This window comes from Crocodylus siamensis, chromosome 1, assembly GCF_052110815.1.
Source record: "Crocodylus siamensis isolate JL-2025a chromosome 1, ASM5211081v1, whole genome shotgun sequence".
Taxonomy (NCBI): Eukaryota; Metazoa; Chordata; order Crocodylia; family Crocodylidae; genus Crocodylus; species Crocodylus siamensis.
Genome location: NC_143395.1, coordinates 361,265,759 through 361,284,917, shown reverse-complemented (window position 1 = coordinate 361,284,917; position 19,159 = coordinate 361,265,759). Strand labels below are relative to the sequence as shown.

General features: G+C 40.3%; 1 protein-coding gene and 1 long non-coding RNA gene across 3 annotated transcripts in view; one reads left to right on the top strand and one right to left on the bottom strand.

Annotated features, from left to right (window-relative positions):
• The window catches only part of DGKH (diacylglycerol kinase eta), a 266,880-nt gene that overhangs the window by 64,000 nt on the left and 183,721 nt on the right, over positions 1-19,159 (bottom strand). For both annotated transcript variants that reach the window (XM_090025097.1, XM_090025089.1), the window contains 9 exons: positions 16,563-16,669; positions 15,729-15,854; positions 13,128-13,230; positions 11,302-11,464; positions 9,064-9,172; positions 8,457-8,596; positions 7,039-7,126; positions 2,304-2,389; positions 177-276 (listed from right to left, as the gene is read on the bottom strand). In XM_090025097.1, coding sequence (XP_089881223.1) covers positions 177-276; positions 2,304-2,389; positions 7,039-7,126; positions 8,457-8,596; positions 9,064-9,172; positions 11,302-11,464; positions 13,128-13,230; positions 15,729-15,854; positions 16,563-16,669 — 1,022 coding nt within the window. The remainder of the gene's footprint in view (positions 1-176; positions 277-2,303; positions 2,390-7,038; positions 7,127-8,456; positions 8,597-9,063; positions 9,173-11,301; positions 11,465-13,127; positions 13,231-15,728; positions 15,855-16,562; positions 16,670-19,159) is intronic.
• LOC149874956 (uncharacterized) overlaps positions 1-19,159 on the top strand; it is a 153,714-nt gene that overhangs the window by 90,912 nt on the left and 43,643 nt on the right. The gene's annotated exons all lie outside the window — the stretch shown is intronic.

Sequence of the window (19,159 nt, the reverse complement as noted above, 5' to 3'; positions counted from 1 at the left end):
TACTGAAAAGAAAAGCATATTATAACCACTGACCTCAGGAAGAACAGAACACAGCTTCCTGAATTACTCTGGGAGAAGAACATGTGATCCCTCTGAACTGTAACATTTAAAACATTTACAAAAGTCTAACAAATATTTGAGGAAAAAAATAATGTTACAAAAAACTTCATTCTTACTTTAAGGGTCATGGAATCAGCTTCATCTGCATTTTCCATAGCTTTTTCATAGGTCTTCCCTATTTTGGCAACAAAGTCCTTTACAGTTTCACATAATATCCTTTGCATAAAAAAAGGAGGGGAGGATGGAAAAATAAAAAATGAAATTAAATAAAAATAAAATTAAATTAACTGGATGGAAGTTTACTATTAATTACTGGATGTATTAACTTTGTTTTGTTTTCTTACTAAAATTCCACCAAGCTTAAATCATGCTCCCATATGTCATTTCTGAGAAGAATAAGATAAAAACCTGCTATACCAAAAGCTTTAGAAATAAACACTTTACAGGCAGAAAGAGAAAAATGAATAATAACATTACGACCATTAGTTTACAATACATACTAATGTAGACCATTTGGGTTGTAAAGTGGACATTATCAAATCATTTCTAAAAGTAGATATTCTCTATTTTTAGCTCACTATGGGTTGCTAAATCTGCTGCTAAACTTAAGAACACTTCTCACCTATTGATTCAACAATTTTGTATACATTGTTTCCCTACCCATCTCACTTACTTTTATCTGAGCTGAAATTAATAGGACCTTTTTGTTTATTTGCTTTTTTGGAAACATATACATAGGTATTCATCAGTATCACTGACTTTATCAAAGTTGTTAGCAAGCTTGTGTTCCCCTCAGTTGGCTTAGATTGCAGTATTACAAATTACACCACTTGTTGGGGAACCCTTGCACCCATCTGAAATCCCAATAACATCTGTCCTTGGGCCTGTTTGTGGGTGGCAAGAACTATCCAAAATAGTTTTCAATGCATGACTGGCTGCTGAGTCGCATTGTACCCTGAGAAATATTTGTGCAAATGACAGTGGGTTCAATGGGCTTTTATTAGTGCAATTGAGTCCAGAATTTGGCTATGGATGTATATGCTGCAGAAGTACAACAAATTTGTTGTAGGCACTTGAATTAACTACTGTTGATGTTGTTTAGTTTTAAATTATGTTCCCTCAAAAAGATATTCTAAACACTTTGAATCTGGAGTTACGATGAACAACAGTAATGACAACTGCATACCATCTTGGAGATAACATCAGTCTGTTGGCCAGTGTCAAATGTAAAAAAATCCTTTTCGCTCAGCTAGAAGCACAGCATGTTACAGCTTTATGTGGCATTTGGGATTTCTAGGGAGAGGAACCTTTCTGATCTGAGGCATTTAAATTTGGTATAAAAATCCTATGGTTCGACTCCTATTTTAATGAGCTACCATACTGGAGACTCCTATTTTCCCAGTGTGCATGCTTATTAGAGACTGCATATGAGCAAAAGATGTTCTAAGGGAACCAAATCACTTCTACATACAGTCGAGTCACATCTTACGCGTATTTAACTTATGCAAATTCAGCTATACGTGCTCAGCTGCTGGGGCTGGCCGGCAGATGCTGGCTGGGGCACGGCGCGTAGTGTGGCTCTGCGTGGTACTGCCTGCATACGCCATGCATGGCTGGGGGGCAGCAGTTTGCTCACGCTCAGCGGGCTGCCCTGGCAGGATGAGGCAGTGGAGGACGAGAGGGGCGAGAAGTGCGTACGGAAGGCGCAGTTGTTGCACTGCACGCACGGGCTGTGCGGCGCCGCACCTGACTTGGCCAGGCCCTGCAGTGGCAGCGGCTGCTCAGTGCCGAAGCCCGGCGGGAAGGGCAGTTTCAGCTATACGTGATTTTTGCCTTACGTGCTGACTTCAGAATGTAACCCACGCGTAAGATGCGACAGGGCTGTAGTATTAATATGATTTTCATTTAAACTCGAAGCACTGAGTTTTAATACTTTAATCTATTTTTAATCTAATGATATATCTTTTTACTTAAACAATTATTTTGCTTTCAAGATTTTTTAAATAAGTCGCTGAACTTGACTTGGTAAAAATTAAGCCATACAATATAATGGCACAAGACCACATAACTATAGAATTTTATCCACTGCACTTCACAATTTATAAAATCAGGACAGAGTTAGGTCAAGGCAGCTGAGCTAGACAGAGGGAACTCAAGCTTACAGGAGAGTTTATTTTATAGCCCTGTATGATGATGTTACATAGATATATCTTGCATGTATTACATTAAAGCCATCAACTCACTTGGCAGATGATATGACAACTGAGTGTTGATCAGAATTGAGGATTTTTGCAAGATGAGCAGCTACTGAATCCTCATAGGCAGATATCTGAAAATAAAGCAAACATGAGTCTTCACATCAACCTTTGTTAGTGTTTAACACAAAGCAATAATTATATTAATAGAGAAGTAGGATTTTTTTCCAAGGTATTAGATCTACACCTAGGACAGAACAGTTATACGTGGCCTTTAACTGTATTTTTAACAGCCAAAAAGTCACAGTAACAGTAGAACCTTGAACTAGCATGCTCTTTTGTTCTAGAGGGAAACTGGCAAAATATTTCTGGGCTAAAGATACAATTAACAACTCTTTTTCCTTCTTTTGGTCACCCTTGATGGCTGACATTGACATCACCAATTTTCTAGATAATAATCTAGAAAATTTCTCTCTTCCTTCCCCTGCAAAAAATGAAGTTACCATGAAACTAAGCCATTTATTTATGTATAGTAACAGTTTTCAGACTATATTCTGAAATCCCCTCTAATACTGAATAATACCTTATTCTGTGAGGGCCTTATTGACTATGAAGTTAATAAGCTGGTATAATACTATCAAAATCTAAACCTGAAAAACCCATTAGAGACAGATTCTGCTTTGCCATTACATAAACACAAGCAGACAAATATGAGGATTTCTTCTTTCCTATACTCGTGCACGTGGTATAAGGATCATACAGAAGAAAGACAAATACTCAGGGAGTAGATAGGGATGCCTCAAGGAACATATTTTCACACTTGACCTTGTGATGGGCTGCAAATAGATGTTGCCCTTGTGCTGCCATAAAATTTTTACGGCATCCAAAACTGGAGTCAACAGATATTCATGCCCCATCATACCACAAATGCCCAAAATTCTGGGCATGATGATTCATAGTACTTTTCATGGAGAATGTCTATTTGCTTATGGCATGAGAGCTTGAACAGCTGAGGCAACCTCCACTCTGGCCTCCCCAGGTATACCTCTAGGGGCTGCAGGGGCCCAATCCTGCAGGACAAAAACTCCAGGTGCCTGGCCTGAACCAGGTTATGCATCTGCAAGTATAGAATGAGGAAGACCATAGGCTCTGAGGCATCCCCATCTACTCCCCTAGTATTTGCTTGCAATTGTGTATGGTCCTTATATCAGTTACATAAGCACAGTAAAAAAAAAAAGACCTTCTAGATGCATGCCCTAGGTTGGGGTCAGGTACCTGGGGCTGCTGATCTGCAGGATTTGGCCCCTGAAACCTTGTGCCTACAGGCACAGAGTGGAGAAGTTGCTTCCCCAGTTCCCTCCCAGAAATTTCCTTAGAGATTGGGGCCAGGCACCCTGAAGCCCTGTGTTTGCAAGTATTGAACAAGGAAGCCACTTCTCCACTCAGCACTTGCAGACCTTTGCCATGGGTCAGGGCCAAGCACCCATGGCTGTTGTCCCCCAGGATCCAGCCCTTGAAGCCTTGGGAGCAGTAGGGACCTGATCCTGCAGGACAATACTGCAAGCAACATCTGTCTCTGTACGTCTATTGGATTTGCTGTGCCAGAATACATCCCTTCACAGCTGATTCTGCCACAAAGAAGATAACCGTTTGTAACCTCAGAAACAATCCTAGTTTTTAAAGGAAATTCTGATTAAAAACTTATAGACTGAAGTTAAATAGAAGTCTGTGCTTCTAAAGTTTAAAAGGACCGTTTTATTTGTTCTTTTAAAGACTGATTATTAGTTACTTGTGTTTTCATTCTTGATAGGGAATAGGAGTAGATATCTTTCTCCTTTTCCTGTATACATCCATATTCACTCAAGGGCTAGGGACAGATATTCAAAAAGCTTGAGCCTGAATTGATTCAACCTCTGCTGGTTAGTCTAACCTGCAGAGATTGAACCAATTTGCAAGTGGACAGACGCACACTTTTGATTCAGGAAATGCAGGCAACATGCCTGCAGTGGCTCGGGCTAGAAGCCAGGATGCGCTAGAGCAAGCCCTCCCTTCCCTTCCGTAATGCTGAGCTGAGGTGAGGGGTGTGGCCAGGCCCCAGAAAGACATTACGATTAGGGAGCGATTTAAACCCCCAACCTGACCTGCAGAGTCCCCAGCCAGGGTATTCCTGGAGAGGGAGGGAGAAGCAGCCTTTGCCAGGCTTTAGCCCCCCTCCCCGCTCCCGCTTACTGCTCAAGGGGTGGAGAGTGTTGCCAGACCCCAGCCAGCACGCTGAACCAAAGGGTGGGGCGAGGGGAAGGAGAAATGCTTGTGTGGAGTACATGCTTCTGTTGATGATACTAAACTTGTCAATCTCCCTCTTCCTGCTTCTTCATGCTGTCTGCAGCAAACTGACAGACACTGCATTCATTGCAAACCAGGTCATCTCTCACACCTCTCCCTGTCCCCTCCTGAATAATGACAGCAAGCCAGCAGCCAGCAAGGAGCTTATCAGAACACAAAGCTTAACAGCTAATCAAGAAACCAAAGCCTCCCTCTCATGAGTTCAAGCTCTTCTTAAACAGCTTTTTGCAAAGCATTTTTAAGGAAGAATGGGGGGACATTACCAGCAGACCTGCTGATTAGCTCCAAAAAGCCCTAAGTGGACACTGTTCTGTTTGCCTTTGTTCCAGTGAAATTGGAGACGCACACATATACACCTCTCAGCATTAGCTAACATGGGGGTGGCATGACCATGAACAGATGCCGGCTGGGGTGTGCACTGCTGGAGTCTGTGCTGTGGGAGATAGGGGATCCCTGCTTGAGCAGTGAGGGGTGTGGGGAGGCAGACACTGCTGTGCCTGCAGTCTTCACCTCCTTCTCAGCCAGCCGGAGCTCTGACTAGGGAAAAGGGCAGAGCCAACCCTGCTCTCTGGAGCAGACAGCCCAGCCCAGGACTGAAAAGCATGCTGGGATGCTGGGGGACTCTTATTTAACTTAAACCAGGAAGGGTTCTAGGACACAAGTTCCATCAACCAGTTTGACCCAAGTCAATTAAGTCTGATACTACATTCAGCCAGATTTATCTTAAACCAGTTTTGTCCATTTTGAAACTGGTTTATGTGCACTGAGTCTCTATTCTGTTACAGGTTAAAAATGAGTTTCTGAACACTTAAGCCAGTTGATGCACAACTTCTGTCCCTAGCCCAGAGCTCTAAGATGAAAATAAAGCCTAGCTTAGAAGAGCAAATACCCTGATATTTGAGCTACACCATGGTCTTCTGAGACCGAATTGTATTATAAGAATGAGTCAATATCCAACTTTTTCTAATCAGTGCTGCAATTTGATATAACACATCTGATCAGATTTTTTCCCCTGAAATACTGTAAACTCAGTAAAACACAGTATAAATGCTGCAGAAACAGTTAAGATGGATACAGAGAAAAACACACAAAACCTAACAAAATAATGCTTTATAATTCATAATGATGATAGTAAAATGACCTACAGTAACCACTCTCAAATAAAACTATTTTCTTTTTACTTAAACTAAACAGCATATTACAGAAGAGCTATCTGGATCTAAATGTATATTTCCTCCAGTTTTTTTACTTTAAAATATGAAGATACTGACAGTCTTATGAAGTTATGTAACAGTCTCTGCCATAAACTGCTGGCACCCACACACTGGGAACAGAGCTGCATGCAAAAAAAAGACAGCAGATCTCTGGTACCTCAGCACCTCTCAATCTGTGCATCCAAAAATTCACCAGAATTCATCACTTCCTGACCACTCAGAGGTTTAGCATTGCCTAAACCAGTGGTTTTCAACCTTTTTAGACTTGAGGGCCCTCTAGAGAGACTCACTTTCCAAAGCATCCCTCAGAAAATGTCAGGCTTTATTTTTTTACTAATTTTTTACTATGGAAAAATAATAAAGCAATTCTTTTGTTGCAAAGAACTCAAAAGACAACAAAAGGGCAGAAGGTTTTTAACACTATGGATTCCTTTTTGAAATCTCTTGGTTTATCATATAAATCACGTTTCTACATTTAACTGTGCTAACATTATGTGGCACCATGTGCCACTCTTGAAAGGATCTCAGGGCAACCTCATTGAGAATCACTGGCCCATGCCATTACATTAATCACAAACCTGCTAACGAGTTTCTGCTTCTGATTTATTCTCAAGCTAAGATGGACAGTTGCGTGAACATTTGCCAAATATGACACTTCATTTCCCATCATAACCGCACTTTTCTGGCACTTAACTTTATCAGCAGAGAGGTCCGAAATGGCTGCAGTGGGTAGGCAGCTTGTTCAGAAGCTGTGCTAAAGTTATTCCATTAGCCCAACAATGATATGGATTTTTAAAAAAGGACAGAAAGGGGATAAAGAAAAAAATTGCAGGCACTTTCATCAGAACCAGGCTGGGTTTTTTTGAGGAGGATGGGGCAAAAGACATTTCTCCCATCAATACTCATCTTCTTAATTTTTCCCCAAATTCATTGTGATTTAGTAAATAGTTTGCCCTCATAAGAAAGCAATTTTCATTCTTGAAAAGAGCTCTTTCTTAATTGTAGTCCTACAAGGTTGCTCATCCTTTTTTAGCCAAAATAATTGGAAGGCTTTTAATTTTGAATTAGAAATTCCAATCACATATGGCATGAACTGACTTACTATGCAGCTGAGCACACTTCTTGTCTCCTACAACCATTCCTCTTACAGCCATATTAATTATCTTTTCAATGTAGGTATTCAACCAAGATAAAAGTTACCTATGTGCAAAAAAAAAATCCCTCACCTGACATTCCTCAGATTCCTCTTCTGGAGTAACTGGAAGAATAGAAGGCTTTGAAGGTAATTTTAGTTCATATGACATAATACTCCACCTGCAGGAGATAGAAACAGCAGCTTTTAAAAGTTCTAAATCTCATGTTTCTGATAACAAATCACAGAAGTCTTTTGTAGCCGTCAAAAAAAAAAAAGTGCCACAAAAAGAAAACACATATGAAAATGGGTCTTTCAGAGGATTTTAGCCTCCAGCTGTGCTCACACTGCTGCTACTTCCTACCCTCCCAGCTCTGGTCTGACACAGGCCAGGTGGTTCTGGCACCATGTCATCAGCGAGGGGCTTTGCAGCATACAGTCCACAGGGAGCTGCATCAGAACTGTAAACTGAGTTCACATTGCTGCCACTTCCTCCCCCCGGCTTGCCTCCCCACCCTGCTGTGGCATGAGCATGGGCACACCTTTGAGCTGGTAGGGAGATGCAATGAGGCCAAGCAACTTCCAGTTGTGCGTGTGCCACAGTTGGGGGGTGAAGATGGGGTGGCAGGAGGGTGGAAGTAGAGGGGGAACAGGAAAAAGCAAAGGCATCACAGACAGTTTGTAGACACCTGGTCCCAGAGCAGCTTCTGCTACCAGCTGGAAGCTGTGCCCATGCCAAAGCTAGGGAGAAGCAGCAGTGACATGGGTGCAGCTCCCATCTGCCTGCCCAGCATAGGCATGGGGAAAGCCCCATGCTACTGATGAACCACCAAAGCCACCCAATCCACACTGGACTACAGCTGGGTTGTTCTGGCCTACAGCTTATAAAAGGACGCTGGCCACTGCCTTAATGTGGCCAAAAGTTGGGTACAGGGTCCATGGATGACTGACTGGTGCCTCCTGAGACTGGGGAGCCACTGTTTGTGGGTGGCAGTATCAGTGGCATCAGGGTGGCAAGTGGCAACCGCCTGCAGAAGCCAGCAGTGGCAGCGGCAGGATGGTGAGCAGCAACTGCCCGCAGAAGCCAGTGGTGGCGGCGAGGGGAGGGAGGGTGGTGGCGAGCAGCGACTGCCCACAGAAGCCACCACCAGCAGCAGTGGCTGCCAATCTCAGGGGGAGCACATGTCCCCCCATGCCTCTCCTATGCACTGTCTATGCCAGGGTCACTATCTTAATGGGTCTAAGAGCTAGAAACAGGAACAATATGTAATTTGGCAGGAGGCACATGCACAACTTTATGTATAACCAACAAAAAAGGATTAAGTGTCCAGATTAACAAGAATCTTTGCTATGTGAACAAAAGCACTGGCATGCACCTCCTGTGCAAAACATCATAGGAGAAAAACTACTTTTAAGATAAGAACTTTTTCTACCAAAACTGATAAATGATCCCACCAGTCAAATTGCCTTTTAATTTGTTAAAAACACATTACCACTATTGCTATTACTTACCTGTCTAGCATTTTAGTGCTGGCACGTTCCAACTTCTCCAAAATTTGAGGAAGCTGTGTGTCATCATCACATGACCCTCCCCAACCAAGGACCCGGGCAAGGTCATTTCCAGTACCAAGAGGCAACACTCCCAGCTGACACTGAAATACAGCAACATAGCAAATCATTTACTCAGCATAAAAAAGTGAAAACATGAACCAAGACACATGTTTACAATTTCAAGTGTGATATGTTAATTACTGAGCTGATTACTAACTAAAGCTTATAGGTCAAAACCTGCAACTCCTATACAACCCAAATTTTCCACCATTTTCAATGGGAGTTCTGAGTAAGGGTTATGTTTCTCTAAGTCAGTCATAAATGAATGACTCCAGCCACAAACGTGGGAAAGTTCTGTCGAACTAGCAGGTACACAATCTATTGTAAATATATATTAAAACTATACATCACTGGCATTAACAGATTCAACAGAAAGTAACTTTAGATTCACATATGGAAATTCAACATACTTGCATATCTCACCATAAGGATTACTGGATTTGGCCCTATATCTACTATTTTATGGAAGGACAAAAGAACCCAGACAAAAATAAGTGCACACACTTGCCTGTTTGTGCAAGCTGAGTTTATCAATTTCCGACAAAACCCAACCAACGCTTCCATCTCCACCGCATACAAGGATCCGGAAGTTGTCAAACTTCTGAAACAGCCTTAAACTGTAAAGTATATATGGAAAATGCAACTGATTAGAGCACCTAATCCCTGAAGGAATTACAATGAAAAATTCCTTGTTTATTGGGACTTACTTTTATAAATCATTAGAATCATGGCATGTAGATAAGCATTATATTACTACATTAAACATAACCAATATGAAGCCTGTTACAAATATTCTACTGCTTCTGCTATTTCTAGTAAACAATATGTAGCATTTTACCCAGAAAAGTTTTCTTCAATATATCATGTTTTCAAGATTTTTTTTAATTGGCACTTGTTAAAATGCTGGGTTAAATCATGAACACCCAACTGCTGTAATAAATCTTATCCATATCAAAGGTTTGAGGCACTGTAACCAATGGCTAGTAATCATTGTTGTTACTAGGAGGTTTTCACAAGGAAAAACTTAAGTAATGACTCCAGTCTAATGTGACTTCTATATTCAAAGAAAGTTGAGATAAACCCTGCACATGTGATCATCATGGGAACATAAGACAAACAAAATATTTTATACTGGGCCCTCAAACATAGTCTTGTTACTACCCAATGCGTATCTGAGCACTTCTGCCCCATGGGTAACAGTGCAAAGGGAAGCATCAGTGGCTGTGTCGCTAACAGCAGCAGCCAGGCTAGCAGTGGCAGCCAAGTAAGCAGGGTAGTGGCTCCTATTTATGCACCCCAATTCTCCTCTCCCTGCACCAATTCTGCACCCACCCAGACCTGATGCCCCAGTTGCCCCCTTAGGTATGCTACTGGCTTCCACTGCCCTCCAGTTCTTTCTTCTGTCCTCTAAGTCCTGGCTAGGTACACAACGAAGTACACTCATCAGTAACAAAGAAAAGAAAGGTAAAGGAGAGAGTACAAGCAGAGAAGCAAGACTAAGAGGAAAGGAAAGTGAGATGGCATGTCATACTAACCATGTTTTTTAAAATCAATGACTAGACATATATGCACACTTAATGCACAGTTACACAATTTTTTCCTTCCCTCTCCAAGTGTACTGTAACATACAATTCTGGAATCCATGAAAGCTGCTGTTGAAATAGTCTTTGGGACTGCTGTGATGCCCCTATATAAATACAGATCTAAATACATAAAATAATTTGATAATATCCTGAAATCCCTTTAGAAGTTTGGGAAACTACTCTAAAAATGCTAGAACAATAATGTGATTGGTTAGTACATTTTACATTTTTTACCAGTAGAGACCTAAATTCAAGATATAGTTTAGGTTTCAAATGCAAATGAGTTGTAATCTGAGCAATTTCCAGAAATTGGCACATCTCTGACCAGGATAGACCATGGACTAAAATATCATGGATATTACAAGGCAAGGGTTAGCTAGATTGGTAGATAAGGCAAGTGGAATGGTGGCTGCCATAATTGAAACTACATTCAGTGCTTCCATAATTACTAAATCCTTAACACAAAATTTTTGTTATTTAACTCCATGCCACTCTGATACTGCCTGCTAATTAAATGTTTTGTTTCAGTGATGACAAATAAATCTATTCGCATAAGTGTTAGAAAAACAAAGCCAAAAACAAATGATGTGTTAATGAATATATATGTATAAAAATGTGTATTTATATGTAAACGTATTAATTTAATATGCAACATGTACATGTATAATACATGTGTATTAGTATACTAACCAACCATATTATAGAATATATTTATATTTAGATATGTCTTTATGTATAGAAATTCAAAAGGATATCAGCCATATTTGGCTTCTCTGTTACAACATATGTTGAAAGGGAAAGAAAAAATGTTTTTACAGCTATGCATTAAGTATAAAAAGGCATTTACACATTGTGTGTAACTGCTTTATTCAACTTGAACAGCATAGAGCTAATGAAAAATCTGAATAATATGCATTTAAAAAAAATATTTAATCATTTCAATAAACCTCCAGAATAGATACTGAAATTTAGAAGACTACTTCAGGTTTAATTCCATTTTTGTAGCATACATATATAATACACATACAAGTACGTACATACATACGCGCGCACACACTTATTTGCCTATTCAAAATATATATCAGAAAATTGTAGAAAAACAATAAATAGGGGTCAGACAACACAGTACCATACTATACTGAAGAGACTGCCCAATTCATTACCCTAAATGAGGTCCTCCATTCATTAAATCAAACACCTGAGCTGGATTTAGTGACTGTTTGAATCGACGAAGAAATTTTACTCCCTGATTATCTCCACTCTTTGAGTTAACAAAAACTAAGAGAGGGCTGGCACAGGATGGTGGACAGGTAGCTTTCCAAAAACCTGTAAACATAGTTAGAAAGAAGGAAATATGTAAGACTTTCTAACATGAGCACCACAAAAAGAATCTGTGGGAGCAAAAGAGGGAAAAGACAAATGGAATTCATTTTACCATGAATAATACATGACCTGCACTTCAATTAGATTTAGCAAGAAGAATATTTTATTCTACCTACTCTACCTTCTTTCTCCAGTATTCTCAATAACTACATTTAGCAAAATGTTGAAGACAGTAGCTTTATTGTTTTCCACAACAAAAGGTTGTTTTAAAGTTTCAAAATTTTTCATCACAGATTACCAAAACATGACATTTTCAGCGGTAACTAATATCTTTTTTATGTGACTTTTTTCTTTTAATTCTATCACATTGTATCCCACTGTACTTAGCTTGAATTCCTAGCAAAAAAAAAACCCTCCACATATATAAATGATATCACATTCTTAAATAGCTCCCAACTAAGACTTTTCATGAGAACTATCTCAAACTGAACTAATTCAATCATTTGTAATAGAAAGATAACACAACACATCTTTCTAATTCAAAGTCTACTGAAGTGAGTCTACTTTAAAATGAGCAGTACTATGGACACTGATTTTTCATAATGCCACTCTCCTTGAAGCCTCAATGAAAGCTGTGGATACTCAGTATCATTTAAAATAAGTTTCAGGCATAAATAAAGTAATTCTGTCTTTTTAATGGTCTAAAAGCAATTAGAAAGCTAAAAAGCTTGAACGTTCTATGGAATGAAAAAATTGACATTGTAAGAATAAAAACTTTAATACAATTCCACTTTATCTTAATGCATAATTTAAAGAAAGGGTTTTTTTGTGTTGTTTTGTTTTTACTGGTAAGCAATAAAATTCCATTTATAAAATGAAATCAAATCTTCTTAGTCTGAATAATAAACACAAGCAATACAAGCTCCAGATGATTACATTAAACAATAAGTACATACAATAAGTGAACATCGGTAGAATACAGTCATTTATATAAATTCCAGATAATAAATATTGCTAACTTTTGAGTTAACATTGTTGGGCTCACATACCACCAACACAAATTATTAAAAAATAATAATAATAAGCAATTAAGTTCTCAATACTCTAGCTACTCTTCATTCAATGATTTCTTTTCCCTTGCTCACCTAGATCCTTCCCAAGACCAACAGTCACTCATCTCCATCCTGAACCACGAGCAAACACCTTTCAATTTTCAGTAACGTCTACTGGTTAATTGTTAGTGTTTTTTAAAGATCAAGATAGTGTTTCTCAAGAAAACACAACTTGGAGAGAATAGAGTAATTTAGTTAGTTAATCTTTATATAAGACAAAGCAATCATTTGGAACTACAGAAATCATTTGGCATATATTGAAAGTGGCCCATGCATAATCAGAATGCATGCTAGTGAAGTTTGTAAAGAACCCCAATTGCTTATTGGTAGAAAATATAAGAGAGAAAAAAAGGGAAAAGATTCAAAAGGGAAGCTCTTAAATTTATTCGAGGGGAGTGGAGGAAAAAGGAGGGGAAGGGAATTCTATTGTCCTCTGAAGCCCTTTGTACTAAATTTACCTGTATAATAAAAGGATTTTATGTTTGCTTCAGATAGAAATTGCAATGATACCATAACTGTAGAGTCACCATTGACAATCTTATAAAGCTACGTACCATCAGAGTCTATGCTGTTTAGAGCTGTGGGAGGTATGATGGATACTTTACATTGGCCAAGCGGACACTTACGAGGATAAAGTTCTCTACAGGCAGTGTGAACCTTTAAAAAAATTAAAAAAGAGGTATCAAATAAATAATTATTTCTTCAATATATCATCTGATTAGGATGATACTGATACAGCAGCTAGGTAACCTATAAAGACAAAGTAATGTGCAAGAAACTTGGAATGCTGTTATACACACTGACCTGTATACTGTTTAATTATCAGTTTTTTAACAAAATATTAATGAACTATGATACTTAAAATTCTGCAGATTTACTATTTCTAAAGCCTAAGCCAGGCTTCAAATGACAAAAGGGTGACTAGCAAAAGATAAAAGCCTCAAAAGAAGTACTGCAATTACATGGTAAAAGGACAAGCAACAAGATAATGACAGCTAATTTAAATCTATAACACATGGAGGTAAGAAAGAGTAATAGATTCATACAAATACAAATATAATTGTCTTAGCCTAAGAGAAGAAAAGACTAGGAAAAGAAAATTATACAGATTTATACTAATTATAACTAGGTACATGATATCCTAAGAAAAAAAATTAAGCACAAAGTTTGGTTAGAACATAAAGGGGCTCAAAGACAGCACTGAACACTAAGAGTTTGATCCTAAATAGCTACTAGAGATGATACAAAAAGATTCCTATTGAATTCAAGTAGTTTTGGATTAGGGGCTCTATTAGGAAGTTATTAAAAAGGCAGAAAGAGTCAATGGGTGCATCTACACGTGAACTTTACTGCACAGTAGACTCATTTACTGTGCAGAAAAGAATCACCTTCTACACGTGCATAGAAATTTGGAAGGTGTAGACTAATTTACAGGACCATAAAATAGTCCCATCAGACATGGGTACAATCCAACAGTGGAATAAATTACTATGCTTAAACCAGGAGCAGGCAAAATACGGCCCATGGTTCAGATCTGGCCCACCAGACACTTTCATCCAGCCTGCAGCACCCACCAACTAATTGTACCCCCACCCAGCCCTTCTGCCCACAAGGGTTGGAGCAAGGTACCCATGCATACACACCCTGCCAACATAACCTATTGTGCCTCGTTTCCACACAGCTTCTTGGTGGGGCTGTTGCTGCCACTGCTGCAGCCACCAGGGGACATCCTCTGCTTCCCCAATGCCCTGCTCACTCTGGGCAGCAGGTAGGGAAGCAGTGGGGGGCAGGGGTGAGAGCTGTAGTTGGGCAGGAGCATGGACAGTGGGGCTGGGACAGTATGAATCCTGCACCCGGTGGGGGGGGCAGCTGTGCAGAGCTCAGGGGTGGGCAAGGTGTGGGTGTGAGGGAGGGTGTGGGAGGTGTGGGGATCCATCCACATTCCCCTCATGGCACAGCACCAGCAGGTGGAGATGCTCAGGGTACCTGTGCCTGACAGGGCACAGCTCCGGCCAGTGCTGCACTTTGCAGGACTCCAACAGAAGTGGAAGGGAGCCATGGCTCCAATGGCTCCAGGGCGTGGTGCTTCCCCCCGGTGGCATGCAAGTGCGGGGGCCGCACGTGTGATGAAGAACACCGGTGATAGAGGCAGACCCGCTGGGCTGCGCTCACCACAATGTGAAGCACTGGCCAGAGCTGCACACAGCTGGGAACAGGCATTCCCACCTGCTGCCACTGCACCATGGGGGGATTGTGTTGGAACCACACCCCCCCACAAATGCCATGCACCCACACCCTGCCCCCAAAACCCTCCACATATATACACCCCCAACCTATCCTGTGCCCCCCACACACCTGACCAAACCACAAACCTCCCTAGCATACACACCCACCCTCCCACATACACCCCACAGAATACATAAGACTAAGAATTTATTTTCGAGTTATTATGCAATAACCTCTATATACACTACACAAACACAAATCTTGACCAAAAATTTTTTGTAATAATATTAAAATACATTATAGAAGCTGTTTGACTTTTAGCATATAATTTATTTGGTTTTTTTGGTTCCAAGATGGCAACCTTCCCTCCCAAAGGGAGTATTTCTGGGGGGCAAGGGGAGGGACCTCTGATGGCAAAGGTCAGGAGTTCTCATACAACAGTTCTCATGTAAAGGTCAGTGGCAAAGGTTAGGGGCAGTCCTTCCAATCCCAAGATGTGTGTGGGTGTGAGGGAAGGGGCGAGGCAACTGTTAAGGGGCAGGGCTACCCATGCAGCCCTCAAAAGCTCACCAAACCTCATTAAGCAGCCCTCCACCTGATATAATTGCCTGTCCCCGACTTAAATGCACATGTAAACAATGACGTCAGGATTAGTTTACTCTAGCTCAAATTGTACTGGAGTTTATTCAGTCACATTAATTGCATATGTAGACATGTCCACTGACAATTAAAGAAAACCTGTATCTGTGAGCATAATCCAGAACAGCTAAGACCAACTACATATACATTACAGGTTATAAACGTTAGATCTGTCTGAGCAGCCAGGTCCCCTTCCATTATTTTTCATTCATATAGTGAAATGAATCGGAGCAACAGATAAATAACAGCCTTGACATCCGAGACATTTATACAAGCCAAACTGCACCTACCATAGCTTTACACCAAAGGCACTTCCAATCTTGTAGGCGTAAAACACTGCCACAGGTCTTGTCACAGACTGCACATTTGGCACTAACAGGTAAATTGCCCTCTAACCACTGGTGAGGCATAGCTATCTGCAAGGAAATAGTTATAAAGTTAAATATTTATGACATGAAAACTATCATTGAACTATAAAAAGTGGTCCCTAATCTAGTTTCAAACACTTTACTCTTTCTGCTACATCTTGGTATGTATTTTTCTGGACAAGAGTTAAGGAACAACTATGAAATCGTCTTTTTTTCCCCACCCCAATTCTAATGCTAACCTTCTAGATAATGAATCCATGCCAACAGTGCAGGCACAGCTGTGTCTGTAATAGTAACACTTCTATCTAGATGAGACTTTGAAAAGTTTTGCTTTTTCATTTTCTAATGTTCTTACACATATCAATAAATCTGTTATATGTAGATCAGTAAGTTCCAAATAGGCATTGCGGGATCAGTTGTCAGTTACAAGGAAGTAAAGCAGGAGGCGATAACAGCTTCCCAATGAAAATGACAGAGTTTGGTATAAGAGGGATAGAGATTCCCTGAGCCAGTCTTAAGGCCTGAGTATCCCCCAAGCTGTCTATAGGAGTACACAGATGCTAAACATGTCTTCTAGGGGAGCAGTATTTCTCTTGCTACAGATACTATGCTAAGCTTTTATAACACAGTGACTAAACAGCCTCTAGCTCTAAAAAATCACAACAGCTTTTCCAGACTGAGCATATCCCTCCTCCCTCCCCCAAAAGAAGAAACCATTAACTGTTGGGAAGTAGTGTAATGCTGAATATTACTTACACCATCTTCATCCTCAATGATATCCTTCCCAATGGAGGCTAATGTAGTCCACTTGCAGTTATTTGTTGCCCTGACTGCACACCTTTTATGTGCTTTAAATTTGCACACTAAAATACAGACATAAATGTACTTTATATAAATCTTTGCAAAGTATTATATCAGTTACAGTTTATTATAGCAGTCCTTGCAGGTACTATGTAAAGCCACTGAGTACATAATACAAACAATTAAAATACAGAAAAAGCAGAATTCAAGCTCTTATTTCATCTCAAACTCACTGAACTGTGTCTTGAGATTTAATACTGCTGCATGCAGGTTGAAAAGTTATTCACTGTACTGTATTCCCTGAAATACTCTATCAATAGGCATTCAAGGACAAAATGGCAACTTTAAAGTTTCCCTGCTCTTGTCAGTTATTAATATATACATTTTACTCATTTCAGTTATCTCATTGACTTTTAAATATATATATTTCTATAAAGAAAGTTTTTTAACCGTCGCCCACTGACATTATAAAAAGGACATCATATAAGCCGTTAGGTCAATAACTTCTTAATACAACCCTGACTACAGTAGGGGTGTGCAAAGCGGGCTAATACTCTGTTTAAGACTATACTGGTAGAGCATTTTTTAAACTTCTAGCAGCTGCAGGATGCACACTTTCATTCACTTATATATGTTTATGAAGGAAGCCCATTTTGTCAGTCCTTCAAGATTAACTTGGTACCAGTATCAATTTCCAGGTGCAATTCTGGGTATTGTTTTGACCAATAAAAACAAACAAATGCTTTGGGGTCCTGTCCACCCGGGACACCATCTTACTCAGGCAAGATGTGATGCTCAGACAGAAAGACCTTTCTAGAGCTCTCTTCTCTTCTTTGTCCACAAGACCCATTTGGGAAACACTGCTAAAAACCTGTTTCCTCAGACTTTGAGTAAGCAGAGAATTGGGAAGAGATGGTATCTATTCATTACATTGGAGGTTAGTTCTGATAAGCTACCCAGATAAGGATGATCCTACCTTTCTATATTGAAATATATATGAAGTTCGTAACAAGCCCTGAAAAGGGATCTGTGTGCCGATTGCACGTGGATAACTACTAGTCTAAATTATTTTTTGTTTGACTTTATTAACATAACCATATAATGAAATTGTATTGTACCAATCTGACTGATGTGTACAACTGAAGTCAAGTCTTTATGTTAATGGAAATATATGCGGAATGATTGCATACAGTGCATTATATAATTATGTTGGTATTATATAATTATGTATAAGAACTATCCAACAGAGTGCAGGCAAGCTCAGTAGTCTTTTTTTTAAAGAAGTCTTAAGATGGAAAATGATAACTTTGGTCCATAACTCATCCAACACTAAAAGTGTTAAGACCTGGCATAAAAGGTGCCCTGAACCAACACTTATTTATGCTTTTAAAACCATTGGCCGATTACCATATTATTTATTTTAAAAATGAACAGTAAACAACCTCTGAGATTAGAATGGTTTTCTCAGGGCATGAGCAAACTCTTTTGAAAATCTGGTTTATGCACACCATGATATGAGGCTATCAGAAAAAGAGCAGGACAGTACTCAGTGGATACATCTACATGGCAGTATCATGCATCTGAAATTATGTAGTGCTGTAACCAAAAGTCCCAAATAGCCCAAGAAGTAGGTGACTTTATCTAGGCAGCCCCTGACAGTGAAATAAATGCAAATCAGTTTATGAAGAATGCAGCACCCCCACTCCTCCAGTGGACATGCTGTTATGAGGGTACCTCATTAGGCTCTGACCCTCCTGTTAGCTCCCTATTTGTTTCTATTGCTATATAAGGGGCTCAACTCTGATCTACAAAGCCATCAACATCTCAGAACTAAGTTATACTGTAGACTGCATCTTCACCCATGACCAACTAGGATAGCTGTGCTGTAGGGGTGTGCAAAGCAGGCTGATTTAGGAGACAGTGATTTGATTCATTGATTCGGATCACTGTCCTGATCTGATTCAGCTAAATCCGAATCTGAAGATTTGATTCGGATTCGGAGAATTGGCAATTCAGCCAGACACAGCTTTATGTGCTTTTTCTACATACCTCGCGTGGCTCGCGAATGCTGAGATGGTGGGGTGGATGGAGCATCCCACAGGAGCACGGGGGCCCCACCCACATGCTCAATAGTGGACTGGCAGTACTTCTAGTCCACTTCCAGTTCCACCACCAAGCATATGGGCCCCCCTGTGCCCTCCCAACTCGGCAATCTGCTGCGGGGGATCCCAGATGCCCCCAAAGACCCAGATGGCACCAGTCACCAAGCCAAGGGAGAAGGTCCCCTGTGTGCTCCACAGCAGACCCAGAAGTGGACTAGAAGTGCTTCTGGTCTGCTTCTAGGTCCACTGCTGAGCACACTGGGGACCCCCCCACATACACTTCCATGGGACACTCCGTCCACCCCACCATCTCAGCGTTCACAAGCTGCCTGGTACCTTGAGGTATGTATAAAAAACATCTAAAGCTATGTCTATGTCAGAATCATCGAAACTCTCCAAATCAAATCAGAAGCTTCTGATTCAATTCGGTGAGATTAATGGGTCTCCTGA